The sequence below is a fragment of the Myotis nattereri genome (assembly GCF_964212035.1).
Source record: "Myotis nattereri genome assembly, chromosome: 7".
NCBI classification, from domain to species: Eukaryota; Metazoa; Chordata; class Mammalia; order Chiroptera; family Vespertilionidae; genus Myotis; species Myotis nattereri.
Genome location: NC_138082.1, coordinates 61,823,715 through 61,840,689, shown reverse-complemented (window position 1 = coordinate 61,840,689; position 16,975 = coordinate 61,823,715). Strand labels below are relative to the sequence as shown.

Below are 16,975 nucleotides of genomic sequence, written 5' to 3'. Positions count from 1 at the left end.
ATCCCAGAGCTATCCTTACTTCCTCACTGACTTTAGAAACCACTTCTAAGCATTCACAGAATCTCATCAATTCTACTTTCTAAACACCTCCTTTCCCATCACTACTGCCTTAAAGTCCAAGTAAGCCTTCTGATGGGTGTCTGTAACAGCTTTCTAATTCATCTTCTTTTTCCAATCTCTCCCTCTCCAATATAGCTTCTGTATTTTTTGTCAGATTTAAAACACAGACATGATAATGCAACTCCATGAATTAAAAATATGCAATACATCTTGCTACTTACCCCATAATGTCTAGACTATAAATTGGCATACAAAACCCTCAATGATCAGGTTACAATCCTGAACACTTCACTGCTCTTCCATTCATTACTTCTTCACTGTCATGCTTTTCCTTCCCGAATTTGCTAGGGAAACTCTAGTAGGCAGTTACCTCTTCCCTTGAGTTACTGAGCACGTGTGTCTCCTGCAGCATTCATCTCTCTGTGTGGCAATGCTGTTCTACTCACGACTTTCTTACATTCTTGTCCTATATTCTTGTTATAGCCTGTACCCCACTAATCCTTGTCTACTTAATCTTTGTACAATCATCACATAATACAGTGCCTGGCACATGGAAGGTGTTCAAAAACATTCATTCAATGAATTAATGAATGTGTGCTTTTGATGTCCCTTTGACTCTTCTATACACCAGTCTTTCCGTGAGGTTTGACTTTAGCCAGATTATATATATGACTTATGGACAGGCAGGCAAACAATGTACTAATCTCCACCAAGACATAAGTAAAAAAAAAAGTCTCTATAATAATTATCTATGGTGAAATGAGGTGCAAAATAATATACTCATGTGTATTACTTCCCTGTATTACATATAAACACTAAATATAAGGAACTTAATATAGAATTGGATATGATAAATTTGCCACAATAAAGTGTCTAGGATTTAAGCTTAAAGTTAGTGTGTGTGTGTAGTAGTAGTAGTAGCAGAGTAGAATTTTTTGCACCATGTCAATTTACCCAATAACACAGTATTTCAAGGTAAAGAGGAAGAGGTTTCAAAAAGGAAGGTAAAAGCCAAGATAAAAAGGAAAAGAAAACATTAGTGATCAAGCTAAAAAGTATTGTAATTATTAATTTTAAATTAAGGAAAATATATTAGCTCAGAAGAATCTTTTTTAAGTGGGCCGATATTTCTTGAATCCTCCCTCCATCCTTTGCACCCTCTGTTTTGTTGTACTCACATCACTGACTTGCTGTGTGTTCTGCTTTGCCTGGACCATAACTGGGGAGTCCACGATGCTGGTGAATTTGAGGGTGTCTGGATGCTGCCTGTACTTCTTTTCACTCAGGGCATCACCCGCCTTTTTAACCTTTTCTACATCCAGACTCCCAATAGGTATCCAGCCGATGCCTTTCATCCAGGTGTTGTAGTCTTCCTTGTAGGCATTCTACGGCAAAGGGGAAAAAGAGTGAGCGCCCCAGGCAAAAGCTTCTCTCATGCAGGCTCTGACCTTGAAGGGAGATTGTCTTGTGAAGTAAATGTCACTTACATCGCTCTGTATGTGCATCATGTTTTTAGACAACTCCAGGTCCATGGCATCAGGCAGGTAGGTGTAATGATGGAGTGGATGCTTATAGTTGGTATTGCTGACAATATCCTGAGCTTTCTTAGCTGCCACAACATTGAACATATCGTGGGGTATGTTGAATTTCGTCTTTGTCTTCTCATAGTCATTTTTATATACCCGGTCTGATTGTATCTTGGCTACATTCATATAATGAACCAGTTTAGGATCATCTTGGAGACTTTGGAAGCCAACCATTTTCCCTTTGGCCTTTTCATAATCTTTTTTGTACTGAACCTATTAGAGACAAAAGTGGGCATATTTTTAAATGTATCAATGAAGATTTTACTGAGCAATGAGACCGTGGTTTGAAGCAATTGAGCTTTCCAGATATTACTTCAATAACCAAACAAGTAGATACTCACTTGTAAGTAGCCAGGTAAAATTAAAATGCTATTTTGAGCCCATTTGATTGTCTATAGGTGCTTCTGCTACCCCAGCAAGATTGGGGTAGGGGTATCCCTATTCATATCAATGACAAAGTAAAATAACTTCCTTCCCACTTAGATACTTGAGAGAGACAAATGAAAAGATAAATATTTCACAATCTCTACCAATGACGTTGGGCTGCTAAAGAAGATCCCAAAGAGCTGACAGTTTGATTAGTAGAATTGTAGTGGTGGTAGCAGAATTTTAATGAGTCTGCATATTCAAAGGGAGACTCAGAGCCAGTAGTGTAAACACTAATTGGCTCTGAATAATAGTCAGGGGAACTGAGCTTCCTTGGGGAGACCTGGGAAACTGAGAAGCAGAGATGTGAGGGAAGGTTTGTGTGTATGGGTGGGAGAAGGGAGGCGGGGGTTAGGGGGGGAAGGTGGGGTGGGGGGGGACGGGAAGAAGGAGGACCCGGGGAGGGGAGACTGGAGGAAGCCACCCACAGAGGAAGAGGATCAGTGAGAAATTCTGGAAGGCAGGGCCTTTAGGACACAGGCATTTATTACTCAACTGTCACGTATTTACCCTGGTGCAATGTCAATTTCATTTCAAAGTCAGTGACATTGTGCTTGGGACTTGGGGGAAATCAAAAGCAAGGGGCTGTGTTCTGTCCCTGGGTCATGCAGAGCAGAAAGAAGTAAATCTGGGGAAGGAGAACCCAGGAAGCCAGAGCAATACCATCATAAACAAACCAGGAGTCAGGGAATCACAAAACAGAAGCCTCAGGACAACTGCAGGTACAGGAAGGGTATCCCACTTCCTTCAGGACAACAGGTGGGGGCCTGAGTCCACTGTATTGAAATTTAAGAGCAAAGCGACTTCAGTTTGCAGCTGGGTAAAAGCAAGACAGCAAAAGAAACAAAGTTCCTAACTGTAATGGAATCTAATGACTGACGATTGGAGGCTATAAAAATTAAAGCCGAGTCATCATCTGTAGAAGCAATTGGGATCTCATATAAATTAAGCAGGTTTCGAGACAAAATTTTACCATTAGGAGGCTGTTATACTTAAATAGTATTGAGAAGGCTAAAAGGGGCTAATTCCAATGTAACCCTGATATTTGGGGGGTTAGCAATTGGAATCCATGCCAGCAAGCTCAGTGTACATTCCTGATAACCTATAATTAAATCATTACCTCCTTCCCAGAAACTGGTCTTGCAGAACCTGTTACAGAGGCCATAAAACTGTGAACAGTGCACGGCCCCAGAGGGAGGGTTATTAACACTGGCGCCAGGACAAACCACCAGATATGGGCCGGAGACCCCCAACACCCGGGGGCCTTCTTGCAAGGCCCGTGAAAAGGACCAGAAGCATAATCCATATTTGCGGGACAAAGACCACAGGGAGATATAAAAAGAAGCCCCCTGCATGTTTCTGTACTCAGATTTGGAAAGCTATTCCCTAAGTCCACTGGTGTAATTAAACAGTGTCCCTCCTTTTCTTTAAAGCATCGCTTGGTTTTTCTTTGGTCTTCTGCAACAGTATGTACCTTATTTATTTTCACAAGGAGAATAAAGTGCATTGTATAGAAATATTGATGAGAATGTTTTAACTAGGGTGGTTGATGAGAGCTGATCAGATCTGTTTAAGGAACTTTCTTTTCTAAACAGACTTGCTTCCAGGTGGGGACAGCAGACCTGGGACTTTGGGATAACAAGTCCACCCCGCCCACATTTCTGGTTACAGACAGGTGACCACCAGCTGGACTTACGTCACTGGCCGCCTGCCTGGCAGCCTTGGCAGCCTTGATGGGAATCGCATCCGTTCTCAGGTCGTACCCCTTCTTGCTCATATCTTTCAAGTCTGCTTTGTATATATTCTGAAAGAAAAACGTCATTTAAGTATAACTCAGACCACACTTACAAAAGACTTATCGGCAGCCCCCAGCTGAGCCCATGCACACACCTCACTGATATTGTAGGCATTGACTTTAGCCTGGATGAACTGGGGCAGGTCCGCTGGCAGGCTGTATTTGTGGAGAGTTTTCTCTCCTTTGGCTTTGTAGGCAATCTGAAAGAGAAAAAAACAACAATGCATAAACAAACTAATAAAGTAGGAAAAAGATTTAATGGCAGAGGAAAATAATTTTAGGGAGGGCCGCACTGCGCAGGGGTGCTTCTTATGAAAGAGTCTGTGTGGTCCCCATATTCAGCTGCAAACATCTGAAGGCATTCAAGGTCTTACATGCAATTACACAGGGTTTTATCTTCATGCTGGTTCAGCCTGGACAAGGCCTCCTTGGTATGTATGCACCGGACCTAGGTCGGGGCAGCTGGTGGAAGTTAGCCCAGGAAGGTGTCCTGATGAAAATGTGAATGTGTAGACACTTTCCTGAGCATAAGAAAGGCTAACGCAGTCGGATACACCAACCATCTCTATTATACTCTGTGGGCTCCTAAAGGGGGTGCTGGGTAGTAGGTTTGACTATTATATGATTTTTGTCTTAGTTCTGACTTAAAACATAACTCCTCCATATGATATAGTGCCTCTATTCATCTTCCTGGTCTTTCCTAGAATTAGGCGTGTAGTGTTTCTTTTTATCAAGAGAAGCCCCTCTTACCTTCTCCTTGGAAATCAAGGTCGAAATACTGGAAGGACAGCACACAGTACATAATACTCTTAAGATATGAATTAGGTGTGCTTTGTTAATGAGAAGCTAAGGGAATTATACAGTTGCTCATGTCATTGAGTCTCTTCAGATTCCATAATATCTACAGGTGATCAGTACATTTGGAATACTAATGTATTTGTATTAGTTAGCATTCATGGAGACACAGATAAGATTCACACTTACATCACTCCTCTGGGCCTGGTTAATCTTAGATTGCACTGTAATTGGAGCATCTTCAATTGAAGTAAACTTGAAAGTATCTGGATGTTGGCGATATTTTTTCTGTTTGGTGAATTAAAAAAAAAGAAAAACAATTATATTACTTGCACAGAAGGCTAATATATGAAAACCTTTAAAATTTATTTTGGAGAGACGTGACTTTTCCTGATTTTAAAATGTGAAAACACTAGATTTTTGGTTGGTTTGGGGGGGACGGTGGGGTGAATACAATGCAAAAGCCATTATTTAAAAATTGACTTAATCTTGGATTTGTCAATACAACTTTCAGGAACCAGACTTTACTCTCTTAATTTCTTGCTTATGACACAAAAGAGGGCACTCTCAGATAAGCAGAATACAGAAACATTCCAAATTTTTCTAAAGAATTAAGAGAAAACCATTCAGAAAGACAAGTTAGGGTTCTTTGCACTAACAAGTTCTCAGAGATGTCATTTCCGCCATCACACCATCAGCAGTTACAGAAGATCTCTAGTTGAGCAAGGAGAAATTGGGGAATTGGGACAGTAGCTAGGGATTATTGAAAAGAGAGGAAGTGCCCTAGCTGGTTTGGCTCAGTGGATAGAGTGTCGGCCTGAGGACTGAAGGGTCCTGGGTTTGATTCTGGGCAAGGGCACATGCCTGAGTTGCAGGCTTGATCCCCAGTGGGAGGCATGCAGGAGGCAGCTGATTAATGATTCTCTCTCATCATTGATGTTTCTCTCCCTCTCCCGTCCTCTCTGAAATCAATAAAAATGTATTTTTTTTAAAAGCGAGGGAGTACTTTTGCTCTGCAAGCCTCAATATGGTTAGTACATAGATTGTCACTAAAGAGCTGAGAAGTCACAGGAGAGGGAACACTGGAAGGTGTTCGAATTGGGAGCTGACAACTTCTAGCTACCCTTATCCCTATATTCTTCTCCACCTATTCTCCCAGAGTTGCATCACTCTTTCAACTTCAGACTTCTGACAACAATCAAATCAGACGAACTTTTTCTGAAAAATTCCCGAGTAGGTACAATGGTCTTCACCAAAAACAAACAAAAGCACAAAACAACATGAACAACAAAATCTTGAGTATGGAAGACAACTCTCACTGAGCACCTCTGCCCCTTTTTTATGTAGTCTAACCTCCTTGATGATGGGTTTGCTTGGCAGTATCGGGATGTTTCACTGTAGGCAGAGAAGGGACAGATCTCGCCTGGCTGCTTTGAGACTGCAAGATCATCGTTATTTTTTCTTAGACTAAATAATAATCTATACACTACTTCACAGTCATCAAGAATATGACATAGGATATATAATACATAATCTGTAATATTCTTTATATACATTATTCATAATCACCAAAAAATGGAAAAACTGCACATGTGCACCAACTAGACAACCAAAATGCAACATAGCCATACAAATGAATGCTACGCAACAGTAAAAACAAAGGAATTGCAGACGCATGTAGGTATATGGATGAACCTCAACAACATTATTCTAAATGAAAGAAGGCTGATATAAAGGAATTTTCTAGAAAAGCAGAACACTAGATTCAGAAAGCAAATGAGGGGTTGCCTGGAACTGAAGATGGGAGCAGGAATTTTACAAGGAATCATTTTGGAGAACTAGCAGAATTTTAAAATTCAACTGTAATGGTGATTGTACAACTATAGGAACCTATTAAAACTCATTCAGGGGTACACCTAACATAGTATTTTATGGTATGCAAAGTAAACCTTTATAAAGTTGTTAAAATATTTGTATCATGAATGGTCCCCGTACGTGATTTATCTACCAGAATAATTCATGCATGTGGTTAGTTTTTCCCCTCAGCAACAATTACTAGATAATGAAGTGGTAAAGGAGACACTTCCCATGGTTTGGGGAATTTCCTCATGGCACATGCACAAATCTCTCTGTGACAAATGAATGCACTGGCTTTACCTCATTAAGGATGTCTGAAGCTCTCTTTGCCTTTTCCATTTCTAAGGACCCATAAGGCACCCAGCCACAGCCTTTCATCCAGCTGTTGTAGTCAGCTTTGTATTCGACCTAGAACACCACGAGAAAGGTTAAATTTCTTTTGCTCAGCGTCATGCTTATTTGTAAAATCATTAACATGTTAAGATTTCTGACCAGCTTTCTTACTCCAGACATTAAGGTTATTGTAAACATATTCTTGGTGAGAGATTTTAACAGCCCTTAGGTTCTCACTGCTTTCCCAGTGGGCATATATTTCATTTTATTTTTATTTTCAACTGAGTGGAATTTCAATCAGGAAAATGCTAATTTCAAAGCTGCATTTCAAGGAATAAATGAAGTTGTTACATTTAGATAATCAAATGTGAGAGGTTTGCTCATTAGAGCTCTAAGTATTATGTGTAAATGGTCAAATTAGGACTGAAAACCACATTAAAGTTGGATAATTTTGCTCATTTTATGATTAGATAAGAGTTGATAGTAGTTCTTTGCTCTCAATGCCCTTCATGTGTAATAGTCAGCTTAGGAGTGTTTCTACATTGGCTGACAGTGCAGTTTAACACAGTTATGCTCATCAATTTGCTTATCATTTGGAATTGGTCCTATTTTGAGGACACTTACTTAATATTATTAAAATAATTAGTTACCCTTATTATCTAGCTATAGATAGTACCTAAACTTAAACTCTAGATACGAACTTCAAATTTTTATTCTTTAGTGTGGGCCTTCTAATTAGAATGAAAAAAAATCAAGAAACCATATGGTTCCTACCTGTAAGAGGCTTACAATTTATTTGGGAGGAAGAAACAGCAAAAATTAAACAAATAAATAAGATGACTATGTATAAAATAGAATTCTTAGTGATGGAAATATTGGTATCCCATGTTCAAATCGGCATTATTCACACAGCCATAAGATGGAATCGCCGAAACCGGTTTGGCTCAGTGGATAGAGGGTTGGCTTGCGGACTGAGGGGTCCCAGGTTCGATTCCGGTCAAGGGCGTGTGCTTGGGTTGCGGGCACATCCCCAGTGGGAGATGTGTAGGAGGCAGCTGATCGATGTTTCTCTCTCATCGATGTTTCTAACTCTCTGTCTCTCTCCCTTCCTCTCTGTAAAAAATCAATAAAATATATTAAAAAAAAAAGATGGAATCAACCCAAATGTCCACTGACTGGTAAATGGCCAGACAAAATGTGGTGTAGCATAAAACAGAACTATATTCAACTCAAAAAGGTAGGAAAACCTGACAAATGCTACAAGACTCATGAACCTTGTGGACATTACACTAAGTGGTTAAGGTTAGGGGAAGCCATTCACAAAAGACAAATATGTGATTATTGCATTTACATGAGGTCTCTAGAGTAGTCTAACTCATAGAAACAGAAAGTAGAGGGTGGTTGCCAGGGGTTGAGGGAGGGAGGAAATGATGAGCTGTTGTTTGTGTGTAGTTTCAGTTTTGTGAGATGACAAAGTTCTGGAGATTGGTTGCACAACAAGGTGAATATAATTAACTGCTACAGAAGTGTAGACTTAAAATGGTAACGATGGCAAATTTTATGTTAAGTATATTTTGCCACATGTTTAGAAAATAGAATTGTTAGGATAAAGTGTTCAATTGTGTAGCTCAGGCAAATTAATTTGCCTAAAGAAGTTTTGATCTGCAGAAAAAAGTCCAGCTACTATAAAAAAATTGATGCTGTAATTATATATTTTATTTTTAGACTAGATAGAAATCTATGTAAAAAATTATTTATAGTGATGATGATAATCATAGTGAATGTTTTTTGAGAACTCACCAAGACCTGGTACCCTGCTAAATATTTTTGCAAACATTTAAATCCCCCAAACGGTTGTTTTGTTTTATTCCAATTTTACAAGACGGACTGTAAACTCAGCAAAATAACTTTCCCCAAGGGAAACAGTGATGGGGTATATACTAGACCCAGGTCTCTCTAACTCTGAAGGGTGTTCTCTCATAGAACCACAGGGGTAACTTTCCCATTACAGAGCTCTTACATACAGAAGAACATGCCGACATCTGTGAGAAATGCCAAAAAACTCACCCCACTTAGAAATCTTTCTCAGTTTCTACCTTATTTTAGGAGGGAATAGAGGAAATCGGACACTCACGTCGCTCTGCAGTGCATACGCCTTCTTGGCCAGGTCCAGGTTGATGCTGTCAGGCGGGTAGCTGTAACTGTGTAGGACGTGCTTGTAGTCCATGTCACTGGCAATTGCCTGAGCTTTCTTAGCCTGAGTGACTTGGAGCATATCGAGAGGTGCCGTGTAGATAGTTTTTGACTTTTCATAGTCTTTATGATATTCACGCTGTGAATAGGAAATTACCATTTATTACCTTAATGGATCTCCAGAAAAAGCACAGAGATCTCTCATAAACAACAAATACGAGTTCAGAAAAACAGATCCAAACATCTGAGTAGCTATTTTTTCCTAAAATCTGTTCGTATGTTACACATTGTTGAAATGCTCCCCCAAATCATACATGGACAGATCTTCTCAAATCTCTTTTTAGATCAAAGTACAACTGTCAGACATCAGGAACGGGCATGGCTTCTGCTTCAGCCAAGTATTACTTTATTTTAAAACAGGCGTTTTCAAAGACTGCTAACAAACTATACGACCTCTGGAGGTAATCTAACCTTTGAAGAGTTTTCCAATAAGGGAGTGTGTTTTTGGTTGACCAAAATCATAAGACAATCATTTCTACTTCTGGTTTTATAAGATGACAGCTTGATAAACAGAAGTGTACACTTGACCCTTGGGGTTTCTAAAGTCATCTTTAAAGGGATAGTTTCTGATTTTTCAACCTGATTATTCCACATTTGACAGGGCATAAGCCCCACTGAGAATCTCAAAGGTTTTTTCATACTATGTTTAATTTTTGGTAACAATTTAAAAGAAACTTCAGATAGCAGTAGCTATAACATCTCAAAGGAGAAACATCTGTGAAGTTGAGCCATTAAAGTAACCTTGGCCCTTGTGTTCTCATAAAATGAATGTCCTCACTGAGCCTCAGAAGGCACTTCCATTGGCTGTTTTTTTGGAATGGTTAGCCAGGCTACTAATGAGGTCAAAGTCCCAGCTTCATCAACTGCCTTAATGAGAGACAGTTGCCGTTAGGAAAATTCTAAACCCATTATATGTCCCCATAGTCATAGAATCATTAAAGACAGTGACCCAAGCTAGCAAATACAGATATGCATTATAAATCTGTAGAAATTCCTTTCGCAAATGATCCAATCTGTTAGGGAATGTGATCTTCCTTCCAATATTTTGTGGGTTGTAACTTTCACTGAATAAATTTATCCCTTAGTTGTAAAATCTAGCTCTTAGTTTATAAAAATAAAATGTGAAAACTTTCTGATGGTATGAAAAAACATTAAAAAATGTAAACATAGTTTGTCTTTATTACAAATAAACTGATAAAGCAATGTTGCAGCAGCAGTTGGTGTGTGGGAGTGTTTTTGACTCCTTTGTTTATGTTCATACTCGTTCACACATACCTGCACATATAAAATGTTGTCAAAGGTCCAAAGGGCTTTAAAAGATTCTTTTAAAAAGCTATGCATGTTCTGTACCTGCAGCTTAGCATTGAGCCTGGATATTATGTGATAATGGCTCATTAGTGACTTTTCTTTTGGATGCCAACATCAATCAATTAAGAAGTGTTTACTGAGCACTATTATGTGCCTAGTGTTCTAATGGGTTCTGTGATAGGATGAAAAAACAAAGATAAATATACATGTGCTCTCAACAGAGAGCTATAACCTTTTTGAGTTAAGAACAGATAAGGGAGTAGAGAACAAGACGTTTATGTATGTAAGCACGGTATACTGACATAGTTCTGTGTGAAGTTATTAGATAAAGTAACTGAATGGGATGTCTTAAAGTTCTTCATGAGTAAATGCAAAATGAATGAGAGAAGGTACATACCGATCACATGAGCTCATGGGTAAAAGGAAAGCAAATAATACATACATCCATCTATTTAATAATGAAACACTGATATTTGCAAGCTGTGTTGAACATTCTTAACACTCTTATGTGGTTCTCTAAACATTTTTTAAATACATCATATACTGCAATTTGCAATAGTAGATGTTTGCTTCTCTAGAGTAAGAATTTTAGCCAAAAGATAATAGATGGTCCATAGACAAGCCTTAGGAAAGCCATAAATTCTCTGAAATGCAGGCAAAAGGCATAGAAAAAAGTTTGTTTTTTGAGATGGATAATCCAAATACTTTATCAGATTCTCAAAGGGCCTATGATTAATGAGCATTTTTCTAGGCCAATACTAATTTCCAAATTATCAATAAAGAGCAATGATAGCTACACTAAGATTTTTATCTGTTGACTCAAGATTTTCTTCCAAAATAAAGACAGTTTTAAAACCATGATTTCAAAGGTTATTTTTCAATTAGAAGAAAATATGAGAATACCTAGTGATGTTTTCCAAAAGGGTTTAAGAATTACAACCAATATTCTATTAAATATTAACACATTTTTCAAAGTGAATGGACATCAAGCACAAAGCAATAATTTTCCTACTCAATCACAAGAGGTGGAAGAATCTGGGAGATTGTTCCACTTCTAAAGTTCTCCCCAGCAGTTTGTTGTTTTGAACCTGAGAGGTCCATGGATAGAGAATCCTTTTACTTGCTACTGCCCTTGGGCATGTTAACAGGGATGCCATCTTGAAAGCGAGACAGACTGACAAGAGCACTCACATCACTCTGCATTTTGGCCGTCTTCAGGGAGTGCAGCATCTTGGGGTCGTCATTAATGCTGAGGGCTCCGATCATTTTGCCCCTGTTTTTCTCATAGTCTTTCTTGTACATCACCTGCAAAGACAGCACACATGCAGCTCCCGCTCATCAGGGAACAAACCGAGTTCCCCAGCCCAGGTCCCAGGCCATGCTCACCTCGCTAGCATTCTTGCTGTTGGCTTTGGCTGCCAGCAGGGGAATGGCATCCACTTTAATGTCGAATTTCTTAGCTTTGGTCTTCTCCCAGTCGTGCTTGTAGACATTCTGGACAGGAAAATTTCAGCAAAAGGAATTGTAAAAAAACATCTAACACAGATTCACCCAGTAAAAATAAAAATAAAAACATTGTAAATGTGCATCTGTGGATTTATTTCCCTATATATAATATATTTACCAAATAGTAGTATACTACTGATTTACCTATCATCCAGCTTTATCCCACAACTACCAAATAAGTATCACATCCTTGTTCTAATGTTCTGTGAACTTTCTAAAGACTCTGCTGTCCTGGTGTATAAAGGATAACATAAAATAGAAACCACTAGGAGGTGAAATATGACATTCACATGGGAGAGATCTTGTAAAACTCTAGGGATTAGCAGAGGGGTAACAGAATGTTTCTGACAGTAACAGAGACTGTGGAAAATGAAATCTGATAGCTAAGTAAGGTCTTTAAGGGTACTTAGGTCTTAAAAAAAACTCTGCTTACACTCTGATACCAATCTCATAGTTGTTTATTTGCATAGCTCTTAACCCGGCCTTTTTGAACACCGATGGCATTGCCTCTTTTTGTGTGCATATAAACATAGGCCTCTGTGGCTTTGGTACTCACATCACTCAGGTTATAGGCGTTGACTCTGTGCTGGATGAACTGTGGAGCATCTGCTGGCACGTTGCACTTGAACTTCTCGCCTTCATGTTTTGCTTTGTAATTCAGCTGAAACACAGTAAGGAGTGGTCAAACAGTTCAGGATAGGCACTTTCTTGAATTTATGTGGAAGAATATGTATCGCTAAGTCATCTCTACCGTTTTGTTTTTGTTTTTGGTTTTGAATGCCTCAAAGAAAGAGTCAATCCCATTGAAGTGCAGCCCAGAGCCCAGGTGCTCAGTCCCTCTTTCCGGGCTTGTGGTATAACCAAACTTTGGGTTGTCATTTTGTAAATCCAATATGTACGTGGCAAACTTATTGTCTGATCTAAACTTCTAGGCTGTACCTTGAAGGCAGAAACACCCTGAATCTATGAAATTGTGTAAGAACACTAACAACAATAATGATTCTAAATAACATGCTAGCAGAGTTAAAAAGATAGGTAAATTCTTATTAAAAATACAAAATACTGTATAGAACTTTATTTAAAATTTTAAACGTTACATTAGGTGGAAGGAAGGGAACATAAAGAGCAAACAGGGCTGATGACTTGTGCAGGTGAAGGCAAATGGACAAGATTGAGAAGGACTGTGCAATAAGCATCTTCAAAGTAGAGCCTTTGGCCTAACCGGGCCAAGGAGAAGAGGGGGTGGGGACTGGGCACTGTGCACAGCACCGTATTCCATCTTGTCAAGTTCAGTGGGGTCAGTGGTGTTAATGATTAGCTGTTCTTTCTGGGGCACAAAATATTAATATGCTAGGAAGCATTGCATATGAACCAATATGACTTCTCGGTTATAATGATGCCATTCCCTTCTTTACCCATGGCACATGAGCGAATTCATGTCATTAAAACATGTTTCATAGAAAGGCAACCTGTATGTTTTAATTTATTGTCTTGAGAAGGATGTGCTGCTCGTCAGCATTTAGCTGTGTTAGCACCTGGCTGCTCGGTTGGGTCTATCAATCAGCAGGATCGTCATCACCTAGAGCTTATCAGAGAGTCAGACCTACTGACTCAGAATCTGCATTTGAACAGGGGCACTGGGCAACCCACATGACTATGAATGCTTTGAGAAAAACGGCAGCTTCCCCCCCCCCCCGCCATCTTAGTAGGGAAGACCACTGTGCCATAGATTTTCCCTGACCACCCAATTTAAAGTGTCCAACCAGTCACTCTACCTTCTGTCATCCTATTTTAATCCTGCAACTCCATCCTATATTCTTTTTTTAAAAAAATTATTGTCTGATATATTTCTCATTTCTGTGCTCTTTTTCTCATTGTAAAGTCTTTGTTGGGCAACTTAAGAATGGGAAATGCTTGCCTTGTTAGCTACTCAAGTGAATGCTTCTGTTGTTTATTTAAGTTACCATGGAATTTTAGTATGCATTATTTTTAGTATGCATTGTTTTTGGTATAATCGTGATGAGCAAATTCCCACTAAAAATTAATGAGTTACTGAATAAAATTGCTAGCTATTTTAATTATTGTCTAACATCATTTTTTCCTGAGGCTGCAATTCAATCTAGCAGTTACTTATTTCTACAGAAATCACTCCCTCCTTTATCTCCTACCATTTCACCTCTACTACTTATTGTCCCCCTCCCCAGTATGCTTCGGCCACTTCATTCCAAGATTTTAAAGAAATCTTGAAAAATGACATCGTTGGGATGATGACTACATGCATGAAGATTAAGCATGTAAATGCTTACAGTTCAAACAATCAAGGCATTCTGGGCCACCCACATGCGTATCAATCAAGGCACTTACATCGCTAAGCTGCTTCGTGTTGAGCTGGGCTTGCAGCAGTACAGGAGTATCAGTGACGGCTGTGAACTTGGTCTTATCTGGATGAAGTTTGTAGGCATGCTAGAAAATATGTTCTTTAATGAAATTTCATGATGTATTTTTATATTCTTGTTTGTATACATACACATATAAAACATATATAAACATAGAAAAAGTTTCCAGCCAAAAATAGTTTACTTCCTGAAAATTTGGTTGATATGTTCTTCCTCTCTCTCTCTCTCTCTCTCTCTCTCTCTCTCTCTCTCTCTCTCTCTCAAGTTGCTTCTAAACTGGTCTCCCTGCAGTTTAGCAACCAGATTCATCTTCCCCATGCTGAAGCCCTACATGACTCTCCACTGGACTTGATATTCACTCTAAACTGTCTCTTGGCTTATAAGCCCTACCCTTCCTTCATCTCCTACCATTTCATCTCTTACTACTCAGTATACTTCAACCACCTCATCCCTTCAATCACTTAATGCCAAGCTTGTTCTCTCCTTGGGCTGTTCTCATTGCTGCTCTTACCTTGATCTTGGCATGGCTGCCTTATACCTTCCTTGACTATCCAATCTACAAGTCCATGCAATCCCTCTCTCCCACAGCATCCTATTTTCATTCTGTAGCATTCACTCTACGTTAGCTGTCTTAATGCCTGATATCTTTATCTTCCTTTTTCTGTGCTCTTTGTTCATCGTCTGTATCTCCAACACAAATGCACACTCCATGAGAGACAGCCAACCTTGTCAGCACCGAGGACAGCATTTGGCACAAATTTGTTGGATGGATGAACACCCATTGCTCACAAATCTCCGTGTCCTCTGTTTCCCTTGAGGTCATATATACCCTAATGGAAACAAAGACTTCTGAAACCTGAAATTATTTTGTAACAAATAGGCTTCTTCACAGTAATTTTTGTGTTCCCCAATTCCATACAAAAGCCAAAATTTAATACCTCCAAATAGCATTTAAACTCTTGCTCAATTTACCACTAGATGGCACAAGCATTCCAAACCCAATTTCAGAAATTCATAGCAGCACTTACGTCTTTACACTGGTCTAGCTTCTTGATTGCTTCATATTCTTGTGTGATTGTCTGAGGGAAATAACATTTCCCTTTATCTTCTTCATATTCTGCTTTGTAATTTTTCTGTAACGAGAAAGAACAAAAATGGATGGTGACTGCTACTGCTCCCAGTGTCACTGTGAGGCACGGCCAATTGTTTTCAAACTTACCTCACTGTTTTGTGCTGAAACTTTCATGCAGTGTGATTGATATGGGTCTTCAAAACTGCCTATGTAATGTCCCAGAATATTCTGTACATACTTATCTTTATATTTAGCCTGAAAAGGAAATATATGTAACTCAAATGGATAGTTATTTGTCAGACAGGAGGAAAGCCTCCCCCAACCCCAGAGGTGGGCACGGCCTTTCGAACCTCGCTGAAGGTCTTCAGCAGAGTATCAAGTTGGTACTTAGGGGTCTCGCAGTAATTCATGCTCTTTGCCTTTGTCTTCTCATAGTTTTCCTTGTACAATCTCTGTCAAAGGAAGAAGAAAATCAAACAAAGGGGAAAACTCTGATGGTGTAAAAGCCATTCATTCACATCATTGCCGTGCTTTAACCGAAAGAGAAAATTTTGTACTTTTTCAGCATCAATTTTTCACAAAGCAAAAAAGCAGGATGAGCATGGGAGAGGCTCGTGTCTTGTGTAATCTAGTCTGCTGATAAGGATAAATATGTTTGCTTTACTTCTCCTAACATTTCTCAGCTGGAATAAATCAGAGCACACAAGTACTGCTGTCTAAGCAACTTTTGGTCTTGAAACAATTCTTTCCTCTTGAGTGTGTGAAGGACAATTACTTTTTTAAGAGTTGGAAAAATGAGGTAAAAGGTGTAAGGTGAGCCTTACATACTTAGGCAGTCTTTTTTTAATATATATTTTTATTGATTTAAGAGAGAGAAGGGGAAAGGGAGAGAGAACCATCAATGATGAGAGACAATCATTGGTCGGCTGCCCTTGACCAGAATCGAACCTGCAGGCCAATGCTCTATCCACTGAGCCAAACTGGCTAGGAGTAGGCACAGTCTTAAGAAAGTATTTAGTTCAGCACTTGATGAAAACCTCTGTAAGTTACCTTTTATCATTAAGGCCTGATATTTTACTTTATAGCAATAATACATGAAAAGACGGGGTTTCTATTTTATTGTATGTATCATATATTTCTTCATATTCTCTTGTAATTCTCCCATATAGAAATGAAAAAAAAAACATACTTACTAAAGACAGAACTATGTGTAAATGATACAGAATAGGAAGTATTTATTTTTTGTATGACTTAGAAAAGCAATTTTGTAAATAGTTTTATTTTATATATAATAAGTATTCTAACGGCTTTAAAATACGATCAGGAAAAAAATAAAATAAGATCAGTATTTTGTAAAATTCTTAAAATAATTTGCTTTTGAAGTTATGCTTCATCTAGTTATTCCTACTTTGTCTTTAGCCTGATTTCTCACTTTTTGCCTTTTATTTATTTACTTGTCCTTATCCTGAGGATATGTTTATTGATATTTAGAGAGAGGAAGGGAGAGGGAGAAAAACATCCACTTGAGGGAAACATCAATCAGTTGTCTCTCTATGTGCCCCAACCAGAGATCGAACCCACAACCTCT

General features: G+C 38.8%; 1 protein-coding gene across 1 annotated transcript in view; it reads right to left on the bottom strand.

Annotated features, from left to right (window-relative positions):
• Window positions 1–16,975, bottom strand: part of NEB (nebulin) — a 195,013-nt gene that overhangs the window by 147,203 nt on the left and 30,835 nt on the right. Inside the window, exons 21-34 of the mRNA XM_081095547.1 lie at window positions 15,738–15,839; window positions 15,535–15,642; window positions 15,344–15,448; window positions 14,284–14,382; window positions 12,476–12,580; window positions 11,800–11,907; window positions 11,605–11,718; window positions 8,987–9,184; window positions 6,820–6,927; window positions 4,852–4,950; window positions 3,963–4,067; window positions 3,769–3,876; window positions 1,548–1,859; window positions 1,239–1,445 (exon numbers count right to left, since the gene is read on the bottom strand). Coding sequence (XP_080951673.1) covers window positions 1,239–1,445; window positions 1,548–1,859; window positions 3,769–3,876; window positions 3,963–4,067; window positions 4,852–4,950; window positions 6,820–6,927; window positions 8,987–9,184; window positions 11,605–11,718; window positions 11,800–11,907; window positions 12,476–12,580; window positions 14,284–14,382; window positions 15,344–15,448; window positions 15,535–15,642; window positions 15,738–15,839 — 1,878 coding nt within the window. The remainder of the gene's footprint in view (window positions 1–1,238; window positions 1,446–1,547; window positions 1,860–3,768; window positions 3,877–3,962; window positions 4,068–4,851; window positions 4,951–6,819; window positions 6,928–8,986; window positions 9,185–11,604; window positions 11,719–11,799; window positions 11,908–12,475; window positions 12,581–14,283; window positions 14,383–15,343; window positions 15,449–15,534; window positions 15,643–15,737; window positions 15,840–16,975) is intronic.